General features: G+C 51.4%; 1 protein-coding gene across 1 annotated transcript in view; it reads left to right on the top strand.

Annotated features, from left to right (window-relative positions):
- Window positions 1-8,010, top strand: part of PTGFRN (prostaglandin F2 receptor inhibitor) — an 83,642-nt gene extending 75,632 nt beyond the window's left edge. Inside the window, exons 8-9 of the mRNA XM_032360602.1 lie at window positions 2,789-3,094; window positions 4,613-8,010. Coding sequence (XP_032216493.1) covers window positions 2,789-3,094; window positions 4,613-4,779 — 473 coding nt within the window. The 3' untranslated portion in view covers window positions 4,780-8,010. The remainder of the gene's footprint in view (window positions 1-2,788; window positions 3,095-4,612) is intronic.
- Window positions 8,011-13,666: the final 5,656 nt, after the last annotated feature.

Genomic DNA, 13,666 nt, shown 5'->3' with positions numbered 1-13,666 from the left:
AGGCTCCCTGCTGAGGAGAGAGCCCGATGCAGGACTCGATCCCAGGACGCTGGGATCATGACCTGAGCTGAAGGCAGAGGCTTTAACCCACTGAGCCACCCAGGCACCCCTCCATGAACCTTTTTTGACACACATAGCTGGTGGGCTGGATTTGCCCTGCGGGATGTAGGCTGCTGAGCCCTGCATGAGCTGATGGGTCCCAAACTGGCTCTGTCAGGGAACCCAAACATGGCTGAGCTACAGAGGTAGGGAAGAGAAGGTAGAAGAAAAGGAGAAGGAATCCATCCATCCAAGCCACCCACTGGTGAGCTGTGTTCTTAAGGGTAAAAGGTACCCAGGTAGCTCAGGTCTTGAGGATGCTGGGGTGTGGAGGATCGGGGACACAGAGTGGGGTTAGGAAGAGAAAACGAAAGTGAGAGTAGAAGAGGCTGCCAGAAAACGGGGGAGGGAATCGTGTTCAAAAACTGGAACCATGTTTACCCTTGAATCTCATGGATGGTATATACAAAAATAAATCATTTACATGTTCTTTCTTGGTAAATTAATGGGTCACCGGTTTGGGCCTTAATATAAAAGTCTTCCTCCTGGGTGATTACAGAAGGTATAGGTGGCTGTTATCATGCAGATCACAGTTTTCCAGAACTTTGCCCTCTTGGACTATGTGGGTAGAAGATTCTGAATAATGAAGCACACGCTGTAATTTAGTTTTTCCTCACGCACCTGCTGGGCTGTGAAGGAAATCTCTTTTGGAAAGGGCATACCGTGCAAGTGGGCCGAGCGCCAGGGCACTCCTGTGCTGAGAGGGGAGGGACAGGGCATATCACTGCCCTTTAGAGGCCGTGTCTTAGGTCAGGTTCTCCAGAAGCAAAGCCTGAAACAAGCGTGCAGGTGGTTAATTGATGATGTGCTCCCAGGGAGTGAGGGAGTCGAGACAGAGCAGGGAAAGAAGCCAGGCAAAGATGTGAATTCAGAGCAAGTCTGACTCCCCCGGGGAGCTCTGGAGCGTCGGTGGCACCGCAGAGGACAGCCTCCGGGAGGTAAGGCACTGGGCTTTTAGATCCCCACCATTCCCCAGTCGCTGCACACAGTCCAGATGGTTGGGGAGCAGGGGTGTTTCTTAATCTCGGGAAGTGCCTCCCATCCATGGAAGCCAGTCCTCTGGAAGAGGGTAGGGGTGTGAGAATGTTCGAGGCACCAGGAACCTCTGCTGCTGGCGGGAAGGCTCTCCCTGTCAGCGTCATGGACTGGGTGTGTTGTAGTGTGGAGATAAGGATGCTCGTGGTGGGCAGACAGTGAGCGCTGTGCGCCAGGCATGTGTGGTTCTAAGCATTTCGCAGAGATGACTCACTTCACCATGGGCGAAGGTGTTAGTATTCCTTTTCCAGCTGAGGACACTACGTCACAGAGCATCAAGTCACTCGTCCAGGCCACACGGCCAGCAGGGGCTGGTGCCAGGAGTCTAGCGCGCTAGCCTGGCCCTGCAGACTGACCACAGCTCCATGACACCTGGCAGGACTGGGGCTGGACTCTGCGCCTGAGTATTGGCGACACAGTTGTGACTTCTTGCCTTCCGGATCCACGCAGCCCCTGCCCGTGAAGGCAGCACACCCTGAGGGTGTGAGGGTGTATAGTGATTTTGAGGTTGTTAGTGTATTTTCACAAACTGAATAAATATTACTTTTTGTGTGACAAAAATGGTATCATTTAACATTTATATAAAAAGCCTTATCAGGTGAATGTAAGATAGAAAGTGTGTGTGGCCTTGCCGTGCTCCCTTGCCTGCTGAACGCGCCCCAGGCCCACCGTGGCAGGGAATGGCTGAGAGAAGAGGTCAGGGGCTTACGGCGTGTCCTCCGTCTTCATGCGCCAGAGTCTGCCCCTCCTGTGCCCGTGTTCATTTGTTTGAAGCTGTTAGAACCTTAACTTCGCAGAGTCCTTTGAGAGGCAGCAGCCTCCTTTCTGGGGCTGTTAACGGTGTTCCACTTTCTCAGCTGGACGTGTTTTCCTCTTGTTTTGAACTTAAGCACATCTGCAGGGGAAAAAACACAATGAACAATAAAACCCAAACTGTTGGGGCTCCTGGGTGGCTCAGTCAGTTAAGCATCTGCCTTTGGCTCAGGTCGTGATCCTAGGGTCTTGGGATGTAGCCCTGTATTGGGCTCCCTGCTCGGCGGGAAGCCTGCTTCTTCCTCTCCCTCTGCTGCTCCCCCTGCTTGTGCGCACTCATTCTCTCTCTCTCTCCGATAAGTAAGTAAATAAAATCTTTAAAAAACAAACAAACAAACAAAAACCCAAGACCCCAAAACAAATAAGAAACCCCTAAACTGCTATGACTCTAAATTTTGTCTGGTTCACTCCATGTACTTTTCATTCTTGACTACATTAGTGTCCTAATGTAGAGTCTTGGGCTCTTCTGCCTGACATGTCAGAGGACCCTGCTTTGGGATTGTCACCACCTAGGCCCTTTATGTCCTGTGTTCCTTGCGGGAGATGGTTTTGGGTGTGTCTTAGGTTGGGTGATGGTGGCAGCGTGGTTAAGAGGGAGGACTCTGGAGCTTCAGTCCCTGGGTGAAGCTGCATGTTGTGCTGCTTCTGGCTCTGTGACCTGGAAGAGGTGTTGGGCCCCACCATGGTGGGGAGTGTGGCAGTACCTTCATCGTGGGGCTGGCCTGGCCTAAGGCATGGTGAGCCATGCTGGCCCCCAGTGATGTGATGCGTGTGTTAGCCACACGTGCGATTTCTGCCGGTTGCACTGACCCAGGGTTCCGGCTTGGTCTGTCATCCACAGACGACATGGCCTTTGATGTGTCCTGGTTTGCGGTGCACTCCTTCGGTCTGGACAAGGCTCCCGTCCTCCTGTCTGCTCTCGATCGGAAGGGGATCGTGACCACGGCGGAGAGAGACGGGAAGAGCGAGCTCAGCCTGGAGCGTGTGAGCGTGCTCGAATTCTTGCTGCAAGTTCATGGCTCTGAGGATCAGGACTTTGGCAACTACTACTGCTCTGTGACTCCGTGGGTCAAGTCCCCGACGGGTTCCTGGCAGAAGGAGGCTGAGATCTACTCCAAGCCCATCTTTGTAACTGTGAAGATGGATGGTAAGAATGATATGCAGCGAAATCTCTGGGCTGGGCCGCAGCTCATGGGATCAGGTGGCCACTATCTGAGACCATGCCACCACACAGCCTGCTTGCTCTAGACCTGGCCCGGACCTGGACCCCAAGGGAGCACACACAGGCCGTGCTGTTTCCCCAGCTGTGATATCGCCCACAGGAGGCACCCCTGGGAAATGATTTTGAGACTTCCCAGAGAGATTTCTGATGCTTTCTCTAAATTCTTTGCAAACCCACTTTCCTTGTCAGAGGGTTGGCCTGGATTCTGCCAGGCAGAGGCAGAGAACATCATCAAGAGAGTGGGTTCAGGTCCCCAGCGGAGGCAGTGAGTGGCTTCCTGCCCCTCCTGTCCTCCTAGTTTTGCTTCTTGGACGAGAGAGGCTCCACCTGCTGTCATTAGCATAGACGGGGTTTTCTCCAAACCCCAGAGATGGGAGGGGGGCTTTGCCACCAGACTCATTCTAACTCAGTTGTCAGAGGGCCCCCTTCCCACCCCTCTGTTCCCCAAACATCCCAGAGTGGGGCCAGCTGTTCCTTGGCTAGCAAGAAACCGGTCTTCTCTGTGAAAAGCGTCAGAGTCCAAGTTAACAGGGAAATTCCATGGAGAGCGTTAAAGCCCCAGCGCCTCCGAGGGTTGGGAGGGGCCTTAGAGTGTGTTTCCCTGATGGGCTGTCAGCGTGGGGGAGGCTGGAATCGAACCCAGCTCGTCCGCAGGTGACGCCACTTCTGTGGTCCCTCGTCTCCTCTCTCATACAATGGGGTCGCCGTCTCGCGTCGGGCTGCTCCGAAAGGTGCTCCGAAAGGTGCTCCGAAAGGTGCTCCGAGAGCCGCGTGAAATGTCAGGCAGCCGTCGGCGCGCCAGCATCCGCCCAAGGAGGGCTGGTGCGTCTGGGAGAAGAGACTTGGGATTTGAATGCACGCGATCTGTACGGTGTCTGTGCCTTCCTGAAACTTCATCGCTTAGACCCTGTTTGCATCTTAGAAATTCCTCGCATGGAGTAGCTCCGTACGAAAACCCAGATTCCCAAACAAGGGAGCGATTATTCACTTTGCTAGAGAATTTACTGTAGTGTTACTTAAAATAGCTCCCCGAGTACACTTCAGTTATTTGATGCAGAGAATTGATTTATGAACTTTTTTTAAGGCTTCATCTGCTGCTGTATGCGCGATGCCCTTATCCTGACTTTTAAAAATCCATCTCCTGCCAAAACCCTAAAAAGCAAGTTGACATTCAAAGACATCAAATGAATTCTTTTTCCTGGTTTTTTGTTTCTTCCCCACAGATCTGGGTGGGGTGTGATCTGTTCACTTTGTGCATAGATAAGGGTGCTTCCGTCTCCTAGAGCACTGTGCTAAGTGCTGGATGGAGCCTGAGTCCCCTGGGGGGTGGGTATTTGGGGGGTGGTTACCTGTCCTGTGGGGAGGGAGGGGGGCAGGCAGTGGGCTTCTGGTGTCTGCCTCCAGCACCACTGACCTCGCATCCCCTTGCTCCGTCCCTCCCAGTGCTGAATGCCTTCAAGTACCCGCTGCTGATCGGCGTGGGCCTGTCCACCGTCATCGGGCTCCTGTCCTGCCTCATCGGGTACTGCAGCTCGCACTGGTGCTGCAAGAAGGAGGTCCAGGAGACGAGGCGTGAGCGCCGCCGGCTCATGTCCATGGAGATGGACTAGGGCCCGGCCAGGGAGCGGCCGCCGGCCCGGCGTCGGAGCCCTCGGGGCGGGAAGAGGACAGCAGGCTTTTCACGTGCAGTGTGTGACACTCAAACCCAGTCCTCTCTAATCTCAGGTGGGACCTGGCGCGCTCTCTTCTCTGCATGTCCAGTCCTGAGCGCGGACGCGTTTACCAGCACACGGCTCTTCTCCCCACGGCACTTTCTGGTAGAACAATCGCGTGTGTGTTTTCCCAGCTGCGGCTTTTTAATGGTTACCCCTTTCGTCTAATTTTTTTCTCCTGCCGGTTTATAGATCTCTGACCTGTGTGTGTTCGTCTGTTTGGTTTCGAGGGGTTGCGGGGAGGAAGGTTGATGGCTCTCAGAGTTCTTGGTCTTGGGGCGGGTGGAGGACGGAGTCGCCCGCCGGGAGCCAGCTTCCACGTGGGGGGCCTGTGTTCGGAGCGCTGCCAACGCCGCCCTCTGCCCCACACGGGCCTGTGCAGAAGGCTGACTGGTGGCTGTTACCACCCTACCCACCCCGGATTTTCAGGGGTTTAGACGACATTTGAAATCTAAACTTGCAGTATGTAACTTCTTACTGAGCCCAAATGCTTTCCTTTTTTTTTCTTTCTTTTTTAATTTTTTAACATTTTTAATGCTTCTCTGCCCCCTTTCCATTTCTTTGGTATTTGCTTTTATGCGAGCGTGCTGACATGGCCCTGGCATGGCCCTGGAATCTAGAATTTGGCTCTCCACCAAGCACCTTATCTTGCCACCTTAGCCTTAAGAATGAGTATGAATATGAAGAAAAATACACAGCCACCTCTGTCCAGGGCAGTAAGGAGGTCCTCAAGGAGGGGGGGAGGTTGGGGAACGAGGGAAGGAGGCACTCACTGCAGTGGTTCCGAGGCCACTGTGCCTCAGGGGGCCCCAGGGAGAGTGGAACAGGGTCCTGGGAATTAGATGTCCGCAGCTCGTGCCGGGCGGGGTGGTGGTGCCAGGGCTTTGTCCGGAGAGAGGGAGCCGTCCCTGTCCCCCCTTCCCGCCCTTTGTGGGCGGCAGAGGCCTTGGCCACCCAGGGACCGCCTGTGGCCCCCACAGATGCCCCATGTCCTTCACGGGCTGCTTGGGCTCCTTCACGTGAAGGTGTGTTGCTGTTTGCAAGACTGTCTGCCTTCACAGAATCAGAAATTACCTGGAAGAAAACCATGCATTTTCCATGACCTTTTCAGTCCTTCAAGTCTTTGTAAGATCCCCTGCAGGGGGTTAGCGAGGAAGGGTATGCTTTGTGATAGGTTTGCTTTCCTGTTAGGAGCACGGAGGAAACCAGCAATTTACTGCTGTGTGAACAGCCTACAAAGTAGATCTGAGAGCAATCTGTTTTGCCCGATTGCTCGTACCAGGAGTAGGACACCGACCAAAAGAGATCCTCCGCTCCCCAAGGCCTCTGCCCCTGCACAGCACTGGCCTCTCAGAAGCATCCCAGTGGGGTTTTCTGAGGCCCACTGGTGACTCACGGCCCGCATTGCAATCCTCTCTGCTTTTGTCCCGGCTCTGACGGGTCTAACACTGCTCTGTCTTCCCAAGGGAAAAAAGATTCGTTTGTTTTGAGCAATAAAGTCATACAAAATGATGGCCATTCATGTGTGGCTCTTTGTCACAATGGGCCGGACGAGCCACACTCCCCCACGCCCCCATCCCAGCTCACCATCGTCCCCCTCCCCTTCCCTCACTGTGCTGCCCGAAATCCATTCTGTCCTTGTCACCAAGTCTCCCCTCCCCCCACCCCAGGAAGGGGGGAGGTGCAGATCACCACCCAGCTTCCCCTTTTGGTTCTGTCCACCTAGGGGACCCCTCATGGTGGACACTGTGCTAAGAGTAATGGCACAGATGCACTCCAGGCCCAGCATCTGCCCCACCAGAGCACAGACGGCCAGAGAAAGAGGGGGAGGCCTTGACAGCGCTAGGTTCGGGTCTTGTCCACCTGTCATTTCTTGCCTATGCGAAGTCAGAGGAGGTGGGTCACAGGTGATTGTATATACGGGAATTAAAGAGAGAACACTTATTCACAGGTGCTATGTTAGTGACACCAGTGCCCTTTGAGCCCACACAGTTATCAGTCCTATAAGAAGGTTCAGGATTATTGTAGTGTAAGCCCTCGTTGGTAGAGGAAAGGGTACCTAGCCGTGCATGTGACCAGGTGGCCCCAGGTCGATGTGAGACCATCGATGGGCCACAGCAGACACTTGGCAGGAGGAGAAGTAATCTGTGCTCATGCACTCTACCTTCTCCTTTCAAACTGACCTTGTAGCTCAAGGCTGGGGTTGTTCAGGCACGGCCCCCAACCCCGTCCTCTGATCATCGGGTCCAACAGCAAGTCGCCTGGAGGGGCTGGTCCAGAGGAGGAAGAAGATCCCAGGGCCTGGAATGTGTGTCCTTTTTAAAGTCTTAGATACACTCTATCACTGTACCAAATAGGGCTCCCCACAAAGTGCTCTTCTGGAAGTTGTTCCTGCCAGAAGCACTCGTAGGAATGGAAGAACCTAGCCACAATTCACATGGATGAGATTGCACTTCTTAACAAAAAGAAACTTTTAAAAATTTTGGGTTGTTGTTTTTTTTTCCTAATCACAAAAATACCCCCAGAAAGAGCCTAAGCTATGTTCAGATAGAAGCCTTGAAATTACTTTAAATTGTTTACTTTGTAATGTTTACATACACTTTTCGCTTTAAAAAAAAAAAAAAAGCAAAAAAAGCAAACTCTGACTTTTTAACAACTTTTCAGATTTTTTTCATGGGACGGTGGAACTCTTGATTCACCAACTGGATTTAAATCTTAATTTAGAAATTTATTTATTTGTGTATTTTTCCCCTCCCCACCCATGTGGCATTTCCCCTAAGATCCTGGCAAAGGACGCCCCTGCCACCCAGACCCTTGTCTGTTTTCCCCCGTGGCTCTTGCTTCTTGCTTTGCAGACCGTCTGCAGCCATGATTTTGTCACTGACATCTGTGAGCCAAAGACTGAGCCTTTTTGGCAGGAATAATAAGCAATACTACACAACTTGCTACTTTCAGAAAACTTTTTCTTTTTTTAGCTTCACCGAGGACAGCAGAGGAAGAAGGGAACTAGAATTTGGGTAAGTTCTCCTCTGCTGTTGGAACAAATTCTCAGTGATAAATATTGTGTGCAGATCACTAAGATTAAAAAAAAAAAAAAAAAAAGGTGACTTTCTGTCTTTCTTAGCGTGGCACATAAGGATCTGCCGGATTTCGCGTAGACAAAGAAAGGGTCTTGTGTATTTTTGTCCATATCCGATGTTATATGAACTAATTGTATTGTTTTATACTGTGACCACAAATATTATGCAATGCACCATCTGTTTTTTATTTCATTAAAGGAAGTTTAATTTAAATTGAAATTGTGTGAGGAACTTGATCTTGGTCTCCTTGCCCTTTCTTCTCCTCTGCGTGAGGGACCATGGCTGAATTCCAGGGGACATCTGCAGGCTCTCTGAATGCTGGCATCACGCTGGAGGTTCTCCCTGAGTGGATTTAACAGGAGCCGCATTGGATCCCTGCCGAGCAGAAAGCTGTGGGCCGGGGTCCTGTTACCTAGCACAGTTTCCTCATTCTTCGGTGAATTCTCATGACCTTACAGGTCTTTCATCACGAAAGCGGGAAGTTAGATGTTGTTCCTATCTGTGGCTGAGGAAACAGACACCCAAGGTTCTGTGACCGTATCATGACTGGAGCACAATGGCTTTTCTGACTCATGACCCAGTATGGAGCCAAACTGGTCTAGAAGGTGCCAGCCCCTGTGATGTAAGGACAGTGTTCCTTCCCGGGCCACCAGCTTCCAGAGCCCGGACAGGAGAGAACACTGAGAACCCCGATTCCCTGCTGGCTGCCCCCCTCCACTGTGGGCCCCATATGTGTCCTGGGCAGGGAGCATCTCTCGTGGTGAGGTCTGCAGGGGCTGGGGCTGTGTCCTAGTTTCTAACCTGGCTGAGAGATTGGCAGTTCCGGACACGTGGAAGGTCCACGCGGCCAATCCATGCACCGCTCTCCGTGCAGCTGGATCTTCAGAGAGAAGCTGCTTCGTTCCTCAGACCCACAGTCCAGGGCGTGTGGCACCCTGTTTTTTAAAATACAGGTTTTGTTGTTATTGGGTAACTCAGGGATAGCAGAACAAAGATAGTGTTCTTTTCATAGATTCCAAGAGGAGGGAGCACACCGTGCCGCTGTCCGGGAGGCCACCCAGGAAAGGCCAGCGGCCATCAGGAGGCAGAGGGAGGGTAAAGGATGGGCAGCGCCTTTTTGTGGTTTTCACGGGAAGGACAGGTAAGTCAGGGTCCTCAGGCTTAGGGATGATTCGACTGGATCATTTCAGTGGGTTCTGGGGTGCAGAGGTTGTCCTTAGTTTTCTGGTATCTGGTCCTGAGGTGAAGCAGGGCGGGGGACAGTGGTCCTGAGTGGGAGCCCCGGTGGAGAGGGTAGCAGAACTGTGGACTCGGGATTGGTGGCGTGAAAGGCGTGCTCACGGTGCGTCAGTTCCTCTCTCTAGGAACTGGCTAGCTCCGGGACAGGCAGTCCCCGGGATCAACGAGGCCCTCGATATCAAAGCCTCAAAAAACAGTACAGAATGACATGATTGATGTGCTCACTACCCCGAGACTTGTCGGCTGCTCGGGCACACCTGAGCTCCACCCGCAGAGCTGGTGTTCGCCTGAGTCCTCTCTGTTCTTTGGATTCGCCAGCGGTCCTGCTGACTGTGATTTACACAGACCCACTCCGTAGCATGTGCTCCATTGAGATGTGAGTGCCAAACAGGTGTTGTGAGGAGATGCCTGGGCATTTTACGGGGGACACCACCACCCACGCCCAGAATCTGGACTCTTAGCTAAGGACTGTTGTTTAGGGATCCTGCTATGAGTTCCTACTTTGCTTTTCCCCAGGTACCTTTTAAAATAACCACTTAGGGACACCTGGATGGCTCAGTTGGTTTAGCGACTGCCTTTGGCTCGGGTCATGATCCTGGAGTCCCGGGATCGAGTCCCATATCGGGCTCCCTGCTTGGCAGGGAGTCTGCTTCTCCCTCTGACCCCCCCAATTCTCATGCTCATTCTCTCTCTCAAATAAATAAATATAATCTTTTTAAAAAAGTAAAAATAAAATAACCACTTACTTTATTCGAAAAGTTAGTGACCCTCGAAAAGTTAGTGACCTCTCCCCCACGCTCCTTAAAAATAATAGGTGCTTGCCACCCTGCTCTCTGTCTCCTGCTCCCTCATGACTGGCATGGGGGGCTACCCTCACCCCAGTTCATTGCCCCTGGCCCTGTTGCTGGGATGTGTAAGCAACAAATCCTGTGACTTGACTTCCTCTGTGTGAGCGCACTGAAACTACACCTTCCATCAGAACGGCCCTGGGGAACATGGGTGCTGAGGAAGCTCCCTGCTGACCCCGTGTGCGTGGCTTGTGCCCCCTCCTGTAGCAGGTTGTACCCTACGTATTCTTGATTCAGCACACTAGCTCCGCTTCCTAACCAGGTGTTGGTAAATGTGAGAAGAATTCTCTGAAAAGACTCAATAGAGGCAAATTGCCTTTTCTTTTCTTTCTTTCTTTTTTTTTAAGCTTTTATTTATTTGATAGCACAAGTTGGGGGGGTAGCAGAGGGGGAGGGAGAGAGAAGCAGGCTCCCCGCTGAGCAGGGAGCCTGATGAGGGACTCCATCCCAGGGCCTTGGGACCATGACCTGAGCTGAAGACAGACACTTAAAGACTGAGCCACCCAGGTGCCCAAAGCTGAACATTTCAGACAAGACACGATAGGTTTGATTTACGCAGGGATGGGACGGGAGCCTCAGGACAGCAGACCCCCACGCAAAGGAAAGACCTAGGCCTATGCCCAGAGATAGGTGAATGAGTGTGTTGGTTGAGGTGAGAATACCTATGTCAGCTACACAGGAATCCTCCTACAGTTCTCAGCTTCACCTGACATTTTCTGTTAATTGATTAACAGCTCTAATTACCTCAGATAATGGAGTTCCTACTGTTACAGTTCCCATTCTCAGAGATAAGGGGATTAAGACGGCATTAATTTGCTCAAATGAAGTAAGATTTGCACGCGGACCTGTCTGACTCCAACATGTGCACACTAGTGCCCCCCTTCTTGCTTGCAGAGGTCATATTCCAGGACCCCCAGTGGATGCCCCAAAACCCAGATAGGACCAAACCCTGTATTTACTATTTACTATGTTTTTCTCCTGTAAGTACCTAGATACAGTTTTACTTATAAATTAGGCAGGGTAAGAAGTTAACAATAATAACTATAATAAAATAGAACAATTATAGCAATATACAATGATAGAACTAGCAAACGTGGTTTTTCCGTCTCTCATAATATCTTACTGTCCTGTACTCACCCTTCTTGTGATGACGTGAGATGGTACCAGGCGTGTGTGATGAGGCGAAGTGAGGTGAATGATGTAAATATTGGGGCATAGTGTTAGGCTGTTCCTGACCTCTTGATGACATGACAGAAGGAGGATCATCTGTTTCCAGAAGGCCACAGTTGACTGCACGAAGTGAAGCTGTGGACAAGGCAGGGGGGAATGACTGTACGTATTCTAAATCAGTACACCAGCGACAGGGCCTGAGTATTTCAAGCTCTCAGCAAGTATTTGTTGAACAGATAGGAAGATGAGTAAGCACTGGACCCTGTCATTATGAAATTGATGGTCTTGTAGGAGAAGGAGGCACGAAATCATTATGTTATTATCATATAACAATTATACAATCTACAAACCTAGATTTTTAAGTTTCTTGAATGAACAGACATTTCCCAGGTAAGAAGGGGACAAGGTTCAAAGCAGTGGGGATAGCTTTTGCACAGGTTGGGAGGAGTACAAGTGGTTCTATGTCTGAAGGGCGAGGTGGTGGGAGAGTTTATAAGGGCCAACATGTAAAGGTCAAGTCAAGGAGTTTGGACTCAATCTTCTAGAAATATCTGGGGAGCCACTGGAACACCTTAATCAGGAGAATGCACGGCAATGCTGACATGTTTGATTTTTCTGGTAGTAGGGACTAGGGTGTGCAAGCAAGGCCAAAAGATGAGTTGAACTGTGTTAATCCAGCAATTAAATTGAGACCTTTGGTTGTGACAGCAACAGTTAGGATGAGTTCATAAAAGATTTGAGGAAGAAGTGGATGTAGAGTGTGGAGGCCAAGCGTGGATCTGGGAAGATACTGGTTCATACCACCACGATGGACACCACCAATGAGAGAAGACAAGGCTTTCAGGGTCAGACTCCAGTTTTAGTTTCCTGGGGGACCTTCGAATGGAGATGTTCCACACCAGCTAGGTGGCTGGTCCGGCACTGAAGGGAGAAGACAGGGTTGGATGTGTATCTGTGGTTGTCAGCAGACAGATGCGGGATGAGAGCAGCGTGTGGAGCAAAGGGCTGCTGAGAACCCAGGAGAAGACCACAGTGTTGGGGTGGGCTGGGAGGAGGATCCAGTGAGAAGGGGCCCAACGGGGCTGAGGAAGGATCCTGGAGAGAGTGCCATCAGAGGAGGATGGAAAGAATTGCAAGCAGGTTTGCCAGTGGGGGCACATATCTGGTACCCCCAAAGATGGAGTGTAGGGGAGAACTGAGCCGTGTCCGCTGCTGTGATCATGGATGTTTGTGTGAACCGCCCCAGATTGCAGTGGGCCGAAGCGGCGATGAGTTAGGAAATCAAACAGAAAACAGGACACTGGGAAACCGTCAGAAGTTTGAAGAGGAGGGGAAAGACAAGGTAGTATGACGCTAGGGAGAAAATGTGGCTATTGAATAGGGTAGGAGACACCTGAGCTACTTTATGGGCATCTGTATCTGAGGGTGTAGGAGGGACCCAGAGCCCAGGCAAAGCCAGCTTCCTGTCTCCTCTCCCTTTCTCCTCTCTTTGGGACCTATTGTGAGCCTCACTCTGTGTTTTTCTAAAGTAAACTCTACCCCCAGCATGGGGCTGGAGCTCACAATCCTGAGATCAAGAGTCGCATGTTCTACCAGCAGAGCCAACCAGGTGCCCCCCAGCCACACTCTCTTTTTCAAAAATCAGGGCTGGCTGTCACTTAATCCCTGGTAGGAAATTGAAGGAATAGCCTTTACCAAGGGAATATCTGGAAACAGCCAATGGCCTAGGAATCCCGTCTGTTGCTCTTTCTCTTCTGCTAGGGCCCCTATTCCCCATCTTATACCCCCCAAACTCCATCCCCACCCCTACCCATCACCCTGGCTTTTTCTTCTGCCCACAGAAGTCCACTTCAGGCTTTTCCCCCACACATAGGAGGGGTTGCCACACACCTCGAAAACCTCTTCAGCCAAGGTTAACTAGTTGTTAACTCTTGGTGGAGCTGGGCAAGTGGGAAGAGACCCAGGTATCATTCTCCCATTATGGAGGCAAGGTCACAGCTCAGGGGCAAGGTCACAGCCCAGGGCCAGCTCACAGCTGGGCCCGCTGAAGGCCTGTTTCTTCCTCTGTTCCACAAGGGCGTTGACTGAGGTCACTGCGATCCCTTCCTGTGGGGTCACTGCTTGATGTTCCATGAATGTGGGCTCAGTCCCTGGGCTTCCTGTATCTTGGCAAGTTCAGCACTTGTTGAGTGACTCTCAATTTACCCTGAATTGGAAGAGCTCAAGCAGGGGGAATCATGCCCAGCTTCCTGCTGACCCCTTGGGGTTTTTCTCTGCCAACCTCCAATCACACTCTATCCCACACACATTCTGCCTTCTGAAATCATGAATGGCAAGCTAGAAGATACAATGGGAAGAGCACTATCACTTCACCTATCAGAATGGTTAAAATCCACAACCCAAGAAACAAATGTTGCCGAGGATGTGGAGAAAGGGGAACCCTCTTCC

Source organism: Mustela erminea, chromosome 10 (genome assembly GCF_009829155.1).
Source record: "Mustela erminea isolate mMusErm1 chromosome 10, mMusErm1.Pri, whole genome shotgun sequence".
NCBI lineage: Eukaryota > Metazoa > Chordata > Mammalia > Carnivora > Mustelidae > Mustela > Mustela erminea.
This window is presented reverse-complemented; position numbering and strand designations above follow the sequence as displayed.